Source organism: Echeneis naucrates, chromosome 22 (genome assembly GCF_900963305.1).
Source record: "Echeneis naucrates chromosome 22, fEcheNa1.1, whole genome shotgun sequence".
Classification (NCBI taxonomy): Eukaryota; Metazoa; Chordata; class Actinopteri; order Carangiformes; family Echeneidae; genus Echeneis; species Echeneis naucrates.
In genome coordinates, this window is record NC_042532.1 from 12,309,541 (window position 1) to 12,326,439 (window position 16,899).

Here is a 16,899-nt window from a genome sequence, read left to right on the forward strand (position 1 = left end):
CGTATGGCCTGAGTTATCAAAACAATTCAGTTAGACCAAAACTGAATTGTTTCGGTCTGAACTGAAAGTACCGTTTTGAAGTAATCTAGTTTAATGACTATAGAAATTTAAAAAGCATGGTACAGATTTTGTTCAAAGTAAAAGCCTTCAGTATTAAAATTCTTGGTTTTAGTACTGTCAGACAGATCCTACATAAAGGGTTTATGTCCACCCTCAATTCCCTTGCCAGTAAAAGGGGAAAATGTACAAAACAGGAAGTCCAACTGCTGGTCTTTCTGGAACAACAACAGAGCCACATGATAGTTTGCATGAGAGCTGGACAGGCAGCAGAGATGTACAGCTCAACTGTGAATTCTTTTTGAATGTGGCATGTTGGTTTTGAGCCACAGTTGAATTGATGCTGAGTTGCTGGGCGTAACTTCCTGAGTTTGCCTTTGGTTTGGAGTGGCACAAAAAGCAAGTGTTGATTGTATTTATTCAATGGGACTGGAGTCATTTCAAATTGACATGCAAGGCAGGGTTTGAGAATGTGAAAAAATGCATATAGATGTTGAGGTGTCCTCATGCTCTGTAATTAAGTTAAATTATAGTTTGCCATTAGGGCACAAGAATAACACATTGCCAACTGCTAATGGGAGCACTTTTCTAAAGGAGGCACCACTATGTTAATATGTGCATAATAAATGTGTAATTAGGATAATACTAATATCAGTCATCTTCATGCGCTAAATGCTGTCAGTTAAAATTCAGTGCAATCTCTTTGGGGTGTTGTATTGTCCCCTGTTTCTATTTTGCAAAGCTATTAAGCTAATTCAATTTTTGCCACTGCTGAGTCTGCTATGGTATCTAGATTTTATTTTGTTCATTGAAAGAGATCTTCTTGAGACAGTACACCACTGAGTCACAGCAGAGGAATGTTTTATTTTTGATTGAAGGAGATAAATTAGAATGTTTTCACTTGTGATAAAGGCAGTATTGATGGTGAAAAGTGCCCTGACTACTTTGTTTAGGGCTACAAAAGATTAGTTAGCATTATACCACAGATTTCCAAGGATTTTACTGCTTAGGAAAGTGAATGGAATTGTGTCCTTCCCACTGCTCTACACATCCACAGAGAGACTGGCGTTCTGTAAGCTGTTCAAATAGCACAAGGTTTGCTTGCATGTAGAGGAATGGTATTCACTTCTTCGCTCTCCTCAGATGATTTGCAGCATTCGCAAATGTATCCTCATGTGTTTTTGTGTCTGCATCCACAGACGTTTGGCTGTTTAATCATGGTGGCATTTGTTGGGTGGAAAATCTAGTGCCGAGAGAGTTGCTGTTGAGGCCTCAGGATGTTTGCTCTAGCACCACAGAGGTTTCCGTCAGACAGGTCAGGTGACATTGACAGATAACACTCCACAGCTACAGAAGACATTTCACACAACCCACACAACTCATGCAGCTGTGATTTAACTACTTGATAAAAACAAACTTAATGGGAAGGTATCCAAGTCCCAGTGTACTGGTAAATACTCCAGCTGTCAGCGAGAGCCTGGTCAAGGGCCCATATTAGACACCAATGGCAGTTTAATTGGGCTGTAACGGCCACTTTGGTTCCCAGTACTTCATTAAAACCATATGATCCTCAGTTTTATTGGTAATGCTGGGGCCCTATGGGCAAGGACAGAGACTGTAGGTACGTTTTTATGACTTCTCTGTAAAGATGAGACCTCCTGGTCATTGTGTCAACTCCCTCTGTGCTTGACAGGAATTCCTTACATTTCCTGAGAAAAGAGGTCAGCAGTTTCAGGTCACAGGATGAAGTGAGGAGCTGAACGCCTCTCTGTGTAATGAGCCACACATTTCTCATTAAATACTAAAGAAACAAGTATACACAACATCTTTGGAGTGAAGCCAACTGGATATTGTGCACTCGTTTCTTTTAATTCACTTGTGAGATGATTCACAAATTCACAAATCAAGAAGGGAAACTGCTTAAGCACTTTCAGTGCTTTGCACAAGAATGTGTATGACAGATTTGTCTTAGGCGGCCAATACGCTTGTTTGTTGGGGCAGTCCCTATGACAACCGTCAGATGGGATTTCTGCAAGTGTGGCCTGGTGTTTTTGGTATCACATAGGTGACTGACTACACTGAAACTTTCCATTCAGTTCCTCTGTTCTGCATAGAAAGAGGAAGAGTGGAAAGAATTTAAAAAAAAGACCCCAATATTATAAGTCAAGTTCTGCAATATTGTAGCACACACCCTTTTTTCTCCTTTTGTTGCAATGGTGGCTTTCCTTTGTTATTCAAACAGTCACAGAAAAGTATTTGTGAGTGGTATTATAGCCGCACACCTGATAGTCCAAGGAAACTAGTCTGAATTATCTTTGTGGTTTTCATGGGTGTGGTTTGTCTTTCCTTCTTGCCTTCATTTCCTCTTAACTCCAGTTTCAGACTAACTGTTGCACAGGTATATCACTGAGATAATACACATTTATGAATATAGTCATGTGGGTTTTGAATATAGTCATCGCTGGCTTAATGCTGGGATACAGTTCAGCAGCCACACCCAGTTGGATAATCACTGTAGGATGTGTGATGCATGCAGCCGCAGATACTCCTGTGCACACATGCAAACACCATTATTAAAGCAGCTTATTTGCCTGCTTAATGGTAGGAGGGAACACCGACAATAAGCCACAATTCACACAGCTTGGATCAGTTGCTGCTTATCCTCAAGGACAGTAAAACAGCCTCTTTGGTTACAAAATGTCTCCTTCTGTCTGTCCTCTGGTTAAATCCTCTGCACCTTTCCGAGGCCTCCCTGAAGGAGCTGTTAATAATGAACTCAAACAGAGCTCAGTTTCACACAGGTCCGGAAATGACTGAAACTTTCTTGGGGTTTCCTGCTGAGGTTAAAGTTTTTAATCTAAGGGTAAATGAGCACCTTCAAGCAGGTGCATTGTTTTCGGTATATACCAGCAGGGGTGCTTTATTCTGATCTGTTGCTCTGTGCTAACAAACAGCGTTATTTTGTGTATGACCTAAGAAAAAAAATGGTGGAATGAATGAGCACTTCAGTGTGGTGTTCACTCACTAAATAAGGCCGAAAATGCGAGGCTATGAAGTCCAAGGTGCATTCTGGGCATTGGTCCAAAATGCATTCCATTCATATCTACATCTGAAGGTTACTTGTTTCTGTGGTGGAATTGCAAATTCAGAGAACCATTAAATTATTATGAAGACGCAAGACACAACCAGTTTGTTTACTAATGGATAGATGAAGTGCTCGGAAAGGCATTAACTACATAATTTGAGCCACTAACCATACAGTCTCAGTGGCTGATAATCAAGTTGTTTTTTCACTTTAAAACCATCCAATCGAAATCTCATTACATTACTTAAGTCTCAGAATTTCTCTTTATGCACCATCACAGGAAAACCTGAAATTTGTTCACATGGCTTCCCTTGAGGATTGCACGATGTTTAACACAGCTGTGTGAGAGTTTGAACAAGTTTTTCCCCGGGACTCATATTCTGTGTTTTTCCAGCTGTAACACACAGTGTAAAGAGGATCATAGCTGAGTGTAAACCAGCTGACTTTCAGATGTAAGCAATGCTACAGTAAAGGGAAGGGAAGGGGCCAGCATTATAGCTGGTGCTGCAACTTGAGTTTGCCCACAGATGGAATCATAAAGTACACAGACCACTGATCTCAGCCATGTGGCATCTGTAGTTTAGCTTTACAAAACCTCCACAACAGTCAAAGAAATGCTGGATGGTTTTAGCATTGAAGTGCAAGAATAATGCAGATAGGACTTATTCAGCCTGCAGCAGTATCCACCAGCCACATGGATTCACTCACAGTCTCCACACAGTGACCGACAGAATGAGGAAGACCAATGCAAGGCCTCGTTGAACAGCTTGCCACCACTCTGGCTGCACCACACTGACTGCGTCCGTGTCTCTGACAAGATTGCTGTAATTACAAAAGAGCCAGTGTTTCGAGTGACAGCGCACAGTTCTGGTGTTGGAGGAAATCTTGGGAGGGGATCTGAGGTGAATCAGGTGCTGCTGCTCTCACACAGAGTCCAAATTCAAACTACAGTGAGGTAATGACTCAGGGAAACAAGGCACACACACACACACACACACATGCTGTTCCCCTCCCCTCTGCAGTTCTCTCCTTAGTGCTGAGCCACCACATATCGTAATAATGACAAATATATCAGTGCACTAGAACGCTTAAGGGACAGCAGTCCCAGGGACTCAGGCCTCCACAAAAACTGAGGTATTTCAAGTGATGGATCAATACACTATTACGTTTTTACTGATGCCATCTTGGACTCACTGACTCACTAAAACACCAGCATTACACATTAAACTGGATAGCCTGGAAACACCAATAGGGGAAGCCATTGAGTGAGTTGTGGTTATTGTAAAATGTCTTTACACAAATTCTATTGCAACAAAAACAGACAGGCATCTCATAGTGATATTTTTTCATGAAGGGGACTGGAAGAAGGGGCCAAATGTGCAAAATATTCTCACAGTGCTGGGTTTGTATCCTCACTCAACTGCAGCACAGCTGTCTTAGTAGCACCCCCGCCCTCCTGTTGTTCTCTTGTGGGGGTAGCGGGGGTTGGGGAGGGCAGCGTTGTATTTCTATAAGCTAGTTGTCCTGTCAGGCTTTGCTTCGCTGGCACTGTACCATCTCTCTGCTCCCAAACGGATCTGAGTGCCACAATTTATTAGTGTTACTGCATCTCATTATTCCAGATGGAGGATGGAGAGCTGCTAAATAACACTGCTCACATGCTTTGGATAGGAATGCAGCTCTGGCCTGTTGTCTCTTTGAGGAGCAAGTTCAGTAGGCCCAGTTAATCATGTGAAAAAGGAGAAGGGTGATCTGCGAGTGTAAGGAGGGAGGGACGGAGGGGGCCTTTGCAGGATTAGAGGACTCACACATTTATGAAGCCTTTCTTCTATATTTAATCAGCCCAGTTTGATATCTATTCTCGAGCCACTCCCTAATAGTTAGTGAGAAAATGTGTCTTCCTTTCTGGAACCGTGTCTCTTGGCTCCAGGCAGTGTGATGATGATGGTGACACAATGGATCCTCTGTGTCACTTGGCTGTGATGCAGCAGAGTGGAGCACACTACACAAGCTGCTGGAGTCAGGCTCTCCTCCACCCATCTGGTTTGGAGGGGCGCTGCACTGTTTCCTCGACTTATCTTATTTTAAAAGTACCTAGGGATTATGAGTGTAGTACAGTCCATGCAAACGTTTTTCACTAACGTGCAGACTGGATTGGGGTTGTATCTTATAAACAGCAGTAAAACTAATTAATGATGACTTTTTATTTCATCATCTATAAAAAAACATTAATGAACAAACAGTGTTCTACTAGTTCACCATACACTTAGGAGGACTTACCTGTGAGAATACAGGTAAGAGAGATTTCCTCTAATAACACCATCTGCTGGCAGAAAATGCCCCCATTCTGCCTTGGTGTATGCTGCACATACAAAAACATGTTAAATAATGAATGTCAACGATCACCAGAATCAGCTGTTATGTGTATATGATAATAGATCAGAGATGACACTGCTGCTTCGCTGTGGGCTGCCCTCATTTACTGTGAATCGTCCTGTTTTCCCCTGTAGTGCTAGCCTAATTAGCCAACCAGAAGAAGACTATAGCTACTCAATTTTAATTAATTTTGGTTAGCATTTAAGAAGGCAAGAGCACTAGATAGACTGGAAAGGGACTGACTGTGAGGGCCCTGGACGTGGATATAAGGATAAAAAGTTGTCATAGAGTTGTAGTGCTCCACTCGACCCCTTTATTCTTAACAATGACCCTTCTGGGTCCTGGAGGGCCTGGACTTAATACCAGCTGTGAGTCGAATTAATTAGCAGAGCATATCCTGGTCAAACCAAAGGAGACCTCTATGGTAAGATGACTCTTGAGTGTAGCGGTTCAGCTGCCCCAGGTACAAATGAGAGGGCATAGAAGGGCCAGAGGGAATTATTATTTTAAATGAGCAGCTGTTATTTATAATAATTGTTTTAAAATGGGTGATTAATCCCACTCAGCTCCACTTGTGATAGACATTATCACTGACCAACAGGGATTAAAGGGTCAGAACTATGACTCAACCCAGCCACACCCGAGTCTTTGTCTGTCAAACATTTCACAATCACTGTTGGCGTACTGGCCAATAATGAATCTATTAGTTGTAGCAATAAGTTTTAATGAATATATTTGTGCACGAATGTGTGATTTCGGAGGGATAAGGTCTGACTTGTCATATAATTAGTGTTGTCATGTTAACTTATTCTATTCACAACACTAAAGGAGCTGCTGGACTGCTCTGGGGTCATTGTTGCTGTTTACGTAAAGGAAATCTAACAAATACATTCAGCAGTACTCAGAGGTCTGAGGCACTTCATATCACAAATGTTCTTAGCAGTATCAGCATTTTTCATGCAACCAAATTAGCCTTGCACTTCTGGATCCCAAAAGAGAAAGGATGATCACCTTGATGCATTAAATCTTAATCAGAACTTGGTTCCCATTGTATCAGTCTATAAAGTGATTTGAGCATTAAATGGGACCTTTAGCGTTCACCCCACCCTGCCAACTTCAGCATTAACATTTTTATTTGGTCTGCACGTTGGAGGCCACCCTGCTCATTACACTCCAGCTCCACTGTGTAAACAGACAGCAGCATGAAAGACTGTGAGGGGCCCCTGCATGCCTGTGGGAGTGTGGGGCGTACTTCATGGTTTATGCTTGAAAAAGAGCCATAATCTTTCAGATAATCTGGGGTTTGAGGTGGAATTCCCCCTGCATGGACAGCAAAAACTAGCAAAGATAATAATGGCTCCAATCTTACAGTGTTTAAGTTAGTCAAGATGATTCATTGTCTCAAATCTCTCCAAAGGGTATATTTAAATAACTATAATGATGACGTTGACAAACTTAAATGTATATTTAATTCCAAGGTTGACCAATGCCCCTCAGATTAAATTGAGTTTTATTGCAGACTAACCCCTTAAACACGTTTAAATACTTTTTAAGCAACTACTGCCCCCTGGTGTTTCACATAGGCAATGTGTGAGTTCACATACCTCATTCACAATTACAGGGAATGCGAAAACCACGGAAAGTAACTGCCAGTGGGTACTCATTTATGTGGGACATCCTTAAAAAAAACACGTGGACACATGTTCATAAAGTTCTTAAGAGCAAGCTCAAAAATCCCAATGAGCACTATGAAGTTTTCTCCCTCACATCTTTGCTTATGACCTCTCCAACTAATTTATCAAAGACAATCATTATTTGTCATGTTTGTTCTTGCACATCGGCTGCAGGGCCATCACCTCACATGTACCTTCACAGCCCTGCAGTCAAACAGGCCAGTGAAACTGTTAAGCATTAAAAAAAAATGTACAATAGATTCATTTTTAAAATATTTTTTATACAGGTCACATGCCTAGACAGTGGTTATTGACATATTACAAAATATCTTTTATAGAAAATGTTAGAGAACAAACAGTGAAACGAAGACAGGTCACAAGTAGACACATTTTCCCTTTCAATGTCCAACTTTCATGTGGTATTAGCATATACCACTAATTACTGCAAACACAAACTTCACCACGCAAACTTAGACTTTTCTTCGAATGTGCAGGATGTGGATATCTGGACTGCTGAACTGTGGGTCTTGTTTGTCTGAAGAGATTTCCTCACAGGTGAAGTGCTGTTTCAGCAACTAAGAGATGACAAGTGTCCACAATGGTTCGTCACAAACAGGTGTTTCATATGGCAACTTATTGAAATGTCTACATCAGTGCTATTTAAAATAAGAACTGCACTGCTGGGTTCTCACCTCAAAAAACTGTCTTTCCACTTTTGGATTGACGCCCTCAGTGCGTTGCTCATAGCAGCAAATAATGCAGGTTTCAGGTCCGGACAGCATCTTCAAGCTCTCCACCAGTGGAACAACTGACTGTGTGGAAATAAGTGATGAGTCACAGTGAGAAACAACACTCTTTTTTGTTTGTGAGGGTAGTACAATCCAACAAAATGTCACGCCTGACTTAAAGCAAGAGTGAAATACCTGCTCATAATAGATGCAGTCTGCTATAAGAATGTACTGTGGGGGAGGGAAGAACTCAGACACATCTTCACCCCTTTAGGAAAGAGTAGAAATCAAACAGTTACTATTTAGATACGTCTTCCAGCATCAGTGACCATGCAACATGTGTATCACTGCAATACAACTGTGCGTGAAGTAGGAAATCTAAGTACAAACCATTTCAGTACCTTGGCAGTGATGGATCCACTCCTGATAAGCTCCTGGTTTTCTTCAATGTTCACTCTCAGGAGGGCCTGCAGCTCCTCCAGGTCTGTCACTGTGACCTGGGCTCTGTGGGAATGGAGAAACAGTTACAATATATCTTGGATGCCCTGTTAGGTGTTTGTGATTACAGTCATGCTAATATGCGGGGTTAGACACAACGTGAGCGGTCGTCAGTCTCACCCTAGTGTCGCTGCCATCAGCCCGACTGCTCCTGTTCCGGCTCCCAGCTCCAGCACAGTCCGGCCGGCCCACACGTTCACTCCCGCAGACGGCTCATAAAACTGTGGAGTCTCTAAATATTTAGCAAGAACTATGGCTGCATCCCAAACCACGCAGCCCACATCTCCCATATAGCACTGCTTCACTTTCACGATAGAACCGTCGTTCTTGTCAATTTCTCTCACAAAACATTTGCTCTCGACTGCGTCTTCCGCCATGTTGTTGGCGACCGGAAGAAGAAAAAGGGAGTTCCGGGAGGATTTTTTCACAATAAATCTTTTATCTAGACAAATCAGACAAGGAGAGGGAAGAGAGGCTTCAGTAAAACAGTTAAAGAAATACAGTCTGTAGCATCAACATTACGAATAAACATAGAAATTTTCGATGTAAAAAAATTTATTTTGTCAGAAGAGACTAGAAATATCAGTGCTGCAGCTTATCAAGGTGTCAGAATGAATTCATAACCAAGGTCAATCGTTGTGTCTTGAGAATAAAAAATGACTTTTTCCATCCCATACAGTGTATAGAACTCTTACAATTACAGCTTTAATACTTGCAACTATAGAAACTTCTTCTTTCTTTGCAGCCTTGTGTTTCAAGGTCACTGACTTAAATTTCAGATTTTCCAGAAGGAAATAATGGAACAAATAATAAATTAAGTTGTGGCTTGAGGGACCCAACACTGGGGGCTGTGACCCCATGCTTATGCTGCCCACCCTCGGGTCAACAGGGTGTGGACATCTGGAGGCAACTCCAAGTCAGGCTGCTGCTCATTTATGTAGAAAGGACCCTGAGGAAGGAGGAAGGAGGAAGGAACTGATGTGGTCTGAGCATTTGATGCCTCCTGGGTGCCTTCCTTTGGAGACTTAGGGCTTTCCACCTGGGAAGAGACCCCAGGGTAGGCCCAGAACCTGTTGGAAGTATTATATATGGATGGGTGGGTGGGTGGATGGATGTACGGATGGATGGATCGGTGGATGGGTGGGTGGATGTATGGATGTATGGATGGGTGGATGGATGGATGTATGGGTGGATGATGGATGATGGATGATGTCTGTAGGATGGGTGGATGGATGGATGGATAGGTGGATGATTGATGTATGGTTGGATGGATGGATGTTTGGGTGGATGATGGATGTATGGATGGGTGGATGTGTGGATGGATGTACGGATGGATGGATGGATGGATGGGTGAATGGATGTATGGGTGGATGATGGATGTATGGATGGGTGGATGTGTGGATGGATGTACGGATGGATGGATGTATGGGTGGATGATGGATGTATGGATGTGTGGATGGATGTATGGATGGATGGATGGATGGATGGATGTGTGGATGGATGGATGGATGTGTGGATGGATGGATGGATGGGTGAATGGATGTATGGGTGGATGATGGATGTATGGATGTGTGGATGGATGTACGGATGGATGGATGGATGGATGTATGGATGGGTGGATGGATGGGTGGATGTGTGGATGGATGGATGGATGGGTGAATGGATGTATGGGTGGATGATGGATGTGTGGATGGATGTACGGATGGATGGATGGATGGATGTATGGATGGGTGGATGTGTTATAGGCATTGAGAAACACGGGGCACACTGCACATTTCTTCATAGTTTCTAAAGGATGCAGACCCCTGGGCTATAGAAACTGATGAGCCGCTAACACAGCTCAGACTGAAAGGATGTCTCGCGCGCATGCGTAGATGCTGGTGCCGTGTGGAAGAAGTTGAGACGTTACGACTCGCGAGCTTTCTTCTCGCTAGCTAACCGCGGGAACGGCTCCTGCACGGAGACATCTTGTTTGTTTTTTTGGTGGTTGAACAAATTAGTTTTCAAGTTTACCCGTCCTGACCTGTCTTTAAAAATGCTTCGTAGCAGCACAGAAGAGATATCAACCGGTGGCGACAGCTCAGACTGTGGACCAACATGGTCACCAACGGAGGAGACGTCCTCCCACGTCCCGCCATCAGCCTCCTCTAGCTCAGGAGGCAGGATGTCCCGCCATGGTCCAACACGAACCCGCAGGGCCTCAGGTGATCCAAGCGGTGTAGCTAGCACTAACATGTTGGCACTGAATGAAGCAAACAGTGAAATGTACACAATTCAAACTCTCAAATGTCTCGAATGTGTCCTAAAGGTACATGCTAAAAATAACTAAAGCTGGAAAATAATAAATCATAATAATGGACACAAGTATAAGACTCCAAACTTTGTGTCTGGTCAGTGTTAATATGAGGGTGACCTTTCCATATTTTGTTTCAACACAGGTCAGTTTCACAACTTCATGTTCGGAAGGACAAATCCGTCAGTCTTTACATCCTCTTTGGGCAGTTCCTCCTGTCGCAGCCGTGGAGGGACACCCAGACTGGGAAGGACCCCTGGCTCTGCTGGGGCCTCACGCTCACACCTTGCACAGACACCCCTGACTGATCCTACTGGTATTTAGACTTAAGATAAATACTGTGTAGGATGAGATGTAAGAACAGCTGAGGTAGCACATCTCACTCGGATGTCTTTTTTCTTGTAGCAACAAGTTCCTCCTCTGCAGCTACGTCTGTTGCGTCTGTGATTGTAGCTGTGGTTGAAGGGCGTGGTTTGGCCAGAGGAGAGGTTGGTATGGCCAGTCTCAACTTGAAATGTCCAGAGCTTGTACTCTCTCAATTTGCAGACACTGGGGCATATGCCAAGGTAACTCATTCATTTTATTGATTAGCAATAATTACTCAGCACTCAAGGTGGACTCTGAAATACAGCAAACTCATGCCACTGTGGCATATCATTCTTCCGAAGGTTATAACCAAGATTCATATCTTGCTGCCACTGGAAATACTGATGCCAGATACAGCTAGTGAGAAGGGGAAAGGGACAAAACTTTTCAACCTCATCACTGAGAACTTCCCGGTACTCGTCCAGAATTTTTGGAATAATCGCCTTAGACCAGAGAATAGCTCATTAAAACCCACTTATTCACTCACAGATTCATTTTTTGTTAGTACTCTGAACTGGACAGGTTGTATCGCACCAGATGATATATTCTTTTTCTTTTTTCTTTTGTTGTTGTTGTTGTTAGGGTGTATCTTTCACTGCGATCCAGAGAAAATATTTTAATGAGAAGAAAGGGCTGGAATACATTCAGCAGCTCTGTGCTCCAGAATTTGGCACTGTCCTCATGGAAGTACAAGCGAAGTATGCCACTGAGAATAATGTATAAAAATAGAAGTCCTGGAGCACTTAACAGTTTTTTTTGTTTTTTTTTTTTATTATCTTATTTCATGATTTGTTCAGATATTATTGCCTAGCAGCTGCAGCTGCTTTGCTGAAATACTTAGAGTTCATCCAGAACTCTGTCTACACTGCCAAGTCTCTTAAAGTCAGCTTTAAAGGGAGTGAACAGACAGCCATGATTGACTCAGCTTCGGCCGCTAACCTTGAGTTGGTAGTAAACAATAGAGATCACAGGTAAGAGGGAAAGCACTGGCAAGACTGAGAGCAACATCCTTCCATATACTTCATCTGTAATCATAGATGTTTCCACTCTCCCTCTGTCTCTGCTTATCTCTGTAGGAGTGAACATACTCTTTTAGGGGTACTAAACCAGACAAAAACACCTGGTGGTGCAAGAAGATTACGCTCCAATATTTTGGAGCCTCTGGTTGACGTGGACACGATCAACATACGACTAGACACCATACAAGAGTTGCTACAGGATGAGGAGCTCTTCTTTGGCTTGAAGAATGGTCAGTTTTTAGTGACATTGTGCATGCGGATGATGACAGCATGAAAGCATTTGAATATCTGTTCCTTTGCAATTCTCAGCCATCAGCAATTTCCTTGACATTGACCAGCTGCTCTCTGTTCTTGTCCAAATCCCCAAGCAGGAAACAGTATGTGCTGTTCTTTCATTACTCAGAATTGTAGAGCATGGCCTCAGGTGATGGAATGTAGTGACACAAAGTAAATTTATTTACAGGTTCAGGCTGCTGAAGCAAAGATCACACATGTCATTCAACTGAAATACACATTGGATCTGGTGCCAAGATTAAGGGTTTGTGTTTGTTGGTATATTTTATATGAATTTGTTTAATATTAGTTTGTCCTTGAGCCGTTGTTAAAATGAGAAAAATGCATTTTACTCCACAAAAGGGTTGGGTTTTTTTTCTATAATTTTAAATCATTTAAGCATTATACTGTATGAACAGATGGTGCTGAAAAACTGCAGCACAGCTCTACTCAAAGCATACAGCACATCACTGGAAGACACTAGGTACTGAACCTTTTGCAAATGATGTACATTTTAAACCATTCTTGACTACCTGCAGATTTCTTACATATATTTGTATCCACCCCAGGTTTGACTTGATCCTAGAGCAGATCAAAACAGTGATTAATGATGACACTACCTACCTGAAGGGGAGTCTAAACATGCGCACCCAGAAATGTTACGCCGTGCGCCCTAATGTCAATGAGTTCCTCGACATTGCCCGCAGAGCTTATACTGAGATTGTTGATGACATTGCAGGTCATAGGTCATTTAGTCTGGCTGTTCAGTTAATATTGGCCTAGTATTTGCACAAAATAGTGATGCATCAAGTCTACTGTATTGCACAGGGCTTGTGAACCAGTTAGGTGAGAAATATGGCCTCCCAATGCGTACGAGCTTCAGCACAGCTCGAGGTTTCTTCATTCAGATGAAACTTGAAGGAGTAGTTTTTCCTGAAGGGAAACTTCCCTCAGAGTTTGTCAAGGTATGGTCCACTAAAGTGGTTATTTATCAAGAATAAAACTGGAAATAAAATTATACGTCAGTTTCATTTGAATAAGGCTAAATGACCCCTATGGAGGTTCTAAGAGTCTGAACACCTGAAATAACTGTCTTAGGTATCCAAGCACAAGAACAACTATGGCTTCACTACTGCAGACCTGATGAAGATGAATGACCGCTGTGATGAGGCCCTGAGGGAGATCTTTCATATGTCCTATGTGTGAGCAGCACATTTTCCTATGATTTATTAATATAAATTTGCACACTCATTTATTGGATGAACTTTGATTAATTACAGTTTTAAATCATTAATATTTCTTTTGCTTGCTGAATTAGGTTGGTCTGATACATTATTTAGTATTATTTCTCTCCAGAGATTATTGTGATTAATCCTTTTTATTGCCACAGACGAAAATTAGGATTTTAGATAAATGAGCAACAATTATTCTCCACATAAACATTTACACAAGGTATCAAAAACCAGAGAATTAGTCATCTATTCAGTCTTTCACATTCCCTGTCAGCTTTCCTAAGCTGATCTAGTGTACATCAGTATGTATGTTCCACTTTATGTCCACTAGGGGGCGCCATATGTTAGCTTTAAGGTCCCTTACCTGTGGCATCTTGCCATTCTCTATAAAGGGTGATATGTCAGCTGCTTCACACCATCCACGAACACATCCACTGCCTTTACAAGCTCTCTGATGCTGTATCCATGCTGGACATGTTGCTGTCACTTGCAAACGCATGCACTATTTCAGACTATGGTAAGTATGAAGCTCCATTGTTTTCAAACCATAAGTCAAACTGTAAAATGAGTTATGTGTTGTCTGCATCCAGCCAGCGTCACACATGACAATCAGAGGGAGCTCTACTCAGCTGGCAGCTTTGCTGGCCTCAATTTTTTTCATGAGTGGGTGGTGAGCACTGGCCCTCAGCTGTCTGAAAGCGTCTCTCCGTAGACACGTGCTGACTGCACTGCCCCCTTCTATCCCAGCCAGTTTGAACTCAAATTACCCTTGTTACATAAATGTGCACTGGTGCGCTGCATTTACAGAGACAACTCTCTCTAGCAGAGGAGCCAGCTGCCTTTAAACACTGCCCACTCCTCTCAGAGACATCAGATTTTATTATACTGTGACTCACGTGTCTAACCAGCAATTAATTATACAAGATTTGAATTATGTAATTGAAATGTTGTGATGCATTTTTCATATTAAAGGTACAAAGCAACCATAATCACTTAGTCATGGTCATGATGTTCAGGTTTGTAACAGAATTGCCAAATACTTACATATGCAATATGATTGTATTTTATGATAAAAACGAGTCAAGGAGTCTTGTTTATCTTGATTGTTGTTGCTTTTTATTTCCTACTGTGTCTGGCAGTGCGTCCAGAGTTCACAGACACACTGGCTATTAAGCAGGGTCGCCACCCCATTCTGGAGCGTCTGGCTAGACAGCAGCCTGTATCAAACAATAGTTACATCTCTGAGGGCAGCAACTTTGTCATCATCAGTGGACCCAACATGAGTGGCAAGTCCACCTACCTTAAACAGGTGGCACTGTGCCAGGTCATGGCTCAGATAGGTCAACGACAGACACCTCAGCATCACATGATAAGTAGAGCAGCAAAGTGCTTTGCATTGATTTAACTTTATTTTGGAGTAAATCTGCTTACATCATTATTTCAGGCTCTTTTGTTCCTGCTGAGTATGCCTCGTTTCGTGTTGCTGATCAGATATTCACTAGAATTGGTGTGGATGATGATTTTGAAACAAACTCTTCTACATTCATGTTGGAAATGAAGGAGGTATGTGTTTTGTTTTTCCCTCACTTCACATTTATGAAAGATAAAAAATATCAAATTATCTTTCAATGACACTTCCTCCCCTAAGATCTCGTACATAATTCACAACGTGACTGACAGATCCCTGATTATCATTGACGAGTTGGGGCGTGGTACCAGTGCTGAGGAGGGCATTGGCATCTGCCACTCTGTTTGTGAGTTCCTCCTTAACCTCAAGGTATGTGTAGCAAACATACAGACTGACTAATGCTCTGAATCATCTGGAGCTGAATGAACCACTTTCATTTGTCACCAACTGGCCAACCTGAACTTCATACACCAAACCTGTTTAACACCAAAGTGGCCACCTCCAAACTATATGTCATTTGAATCTGATGGGGACACATTGAGTGGGAGTTTCCAATGTACTTTTTTGTATAAAAAATATTTCACTTTGATTATAAAATAGCATCTCTCCAGAATGTGTGTGTTATTAAATGATTTTGGACAAAATTTTCGCCATGCTCAAAAACACCTTTTACTATCTGAATGCCACCATCCTCTTTCTATTCATCAAGGGAATTATTATTTAGTAGAGATTTTAGTGAATGAAGGGGGTCAGGCTCGAGATTAGCATGTAACTAGAACTGTTGGGTTACTAAATTGCCGGTGATGTACACCTGTAGCCTGAAAAAAATTGGTCCAAAAATTGGGAGTACATGTTTGGGTAGTAATTTTGTGCCACTCCTGTCACTAAAATGAAAACCAGATGAGTCAGATTCCTACAGTCTCTAATAATCATCAAACTTGCTATCTGATGTGGTACACGTCTTTGGTAAACAGCAGGACTAGCGTATGTGGTCCAGTAATTTAACCTTCAAGGTGTTTGCTTTTTATTGACTACTTACAGGCATTTACCCTCTTCGCCACACACTTTCTTGAACTGTGCCAGCTCGAGTCTCTTTACCCCAATGTGGAGAACCAGCACATGGAGATTCAGCACACACGCAGTGGAGACACTGGTGCTGAGAGTGTGGTCTATACATACTTGCTGAAACGAGGCTGTTCTGAAGAAAGACATTATGGTAAAGAGTTTCTTAAGTCCAAGCACAATCCTGTTGAAAATTGTTAGAAGAAATTGGTACAGAGCTTGTTTTTGGTCTAATAGGCCTGAGAGCAGCAGAAATGACTGCCCTTCCATCAACTTTAATCCAAGAGGCAAAGGAAATTGCCTCCAATGTTAGCCAGCAGCTCTTGGTATGGTTCAAAAACATCCACTTTTGATTCTTTTGTGCTTCAACGTACATTTGTTTGAATACATTGTTCCCAACAGGATAAATGTAAGGAAACCATTATTCAAATATTGTGTGCAATGGCCTCTCATCAAAGCTTGTACAACTATATTGTGTGGCTGGTGTCAGCGAACTGCTGAATAATTAGGCTAAGGTGTGTTTCATGATTCTTGCAGGCCAGACATCACAGTGATGTGGAGACACAGAGGCAGAGAGCCGTGTACCACCTGGCCACCCGCCTCCTGCAGGCTGCCAGGAACTCCAGACTGGACCCCGGCAGCCTGCGTATGTATTTGAAAGGCCTGAGAAAGCAATACGAGGCTGAGCTGAAGGCCGCAGAGCAGCCAGCATCCATGGACACAGAGGAGGAGTGACTGACTCAGCCTTACAGTGGGGAGGGGCAGAGGAAATGATGACATTTACTGGATATTTTGGTTGTATGTTGGTTTCATTTACGGCTGCAGTAAC

At 42.4% G+C, this 16,899-nt stretch overlaps 2 protein-coding genes across 2 annotated transcripts; one reads left to right on the forward strand and one right to left on the reverse strand.

Annotated features, from left to right (window-relative positions):
* Window positions 1-7,470: 7,470 nt before the first annotated feature.
* vcpkmt (valosin containing protein lysine (K) methyltransferase) lies at window positions 7,471-8,812 on the reverse strand. The gene is made up of 5 exons (XM_029494541.1): window positions 8,538-8,812; window positions 8,310-8,423; window positions 8,115-8,187; window positions 7,884-8,003; window positions 7,471-7,766 (listed from the first exon to the last, which is right to left on the reverse strand). The coding sequence occupies exons 1-5, from the start codon at window positions 8,792-8,794 to the stop codon at window positions 7,662-7,664; spliced, it is 669 nt and encodes a 222-aa protein (XP_029350401.1). The 5' UTR covers window positions 8,795-8,812; the 3' UTR covers window positions 7,471-7,661.
* A 1,515-nt stretch (window positions 8,813-10,327) lies between these two features.
* msh4 (mutS homolog 4) lies at window positions 10,328-16,898 on the forward strand. Its single transcript, XM_029493652.1, has 20 exons — window positions 10,328-10,621; window positions 10,856-11,026; window positions 11,116-11,276; window positions 11,379-11,489; window positions 11,659-11,774; window positions 11,874-12,047; window positions 12,153-12,325; window positions 12,405-12,472; window positions 12,559-12,633; window positions 12,788-12,852; window positions 12,938-13,107; window positions 13,197-13,333; window positions 13,467-13,570; window positions 13,993-14,117; window positions 14,740-14,940; window positions 15,045-15,163; window positions 15,249-15,377; window positions 16,050-16,224; window positions 16,308-16,396; window positions 16,608-16,898. The coding sequence occupies exons 1-20, from the start codon at window positions 10,453-10,455 to the stop codon at window positions 16,803-16,805; spliced, it is 2,730 nt and encodes a 909-aa protein (XP_029349512.1). The 5' UTR covers window positions 10,328-10,452; the 3' UTR covers window positions 16,806-16,898.
* Window position 16,899: the final 1 nt, after the last annotated feature.

Excerpts from the sequence above, each read along its gene's own strand:
- msh4 (XM_029493652.1), top strand. The coding sequence starts at position 10,453 with ATGCTTCGTAGCAGCACAGAAGAGATATCAACCGGTGGCGACAGCTCA. Across the intron at positions 11,775-11,873 it reads CTCATGGAAGTACAAGCGAA|ATATTATTGCCTAGCAGCTG; the intron begins GTATGCCACTGA and ends TGATTTGTTCAG. Across the intron at positions 16,397-16,607 it reads ATGTTAGCCAGCAGCTCTTG|GCCAGACATCACAGTGATGT; the intron begins GTATGGTTCAAA and ends TGATTCTTGCAG.
- vcpkmt (XM_029494541.1), bottom strand. The coding sequence starts at position 8,794 with ATGGCGGAAGACGCAGTCGAGAGCAAATGTTTTGTGAGAGAAATTGAC. Across the intron at positions 8,424-8,537 it reads CTGATGGCAGCGACACTAGG|AGCCCAGGTCACAGTGACAG; the intron begins GTGAGACTGACG and ends CCATTCCCACAG. Across the intron at positions 8,004-8,114 it reads ACTGCATCTATTATGAGCAG|TCAGTTGTTCCACTGGTGGA; the intron begins GTATTTCACTCT and ends ATTTCCACACAG.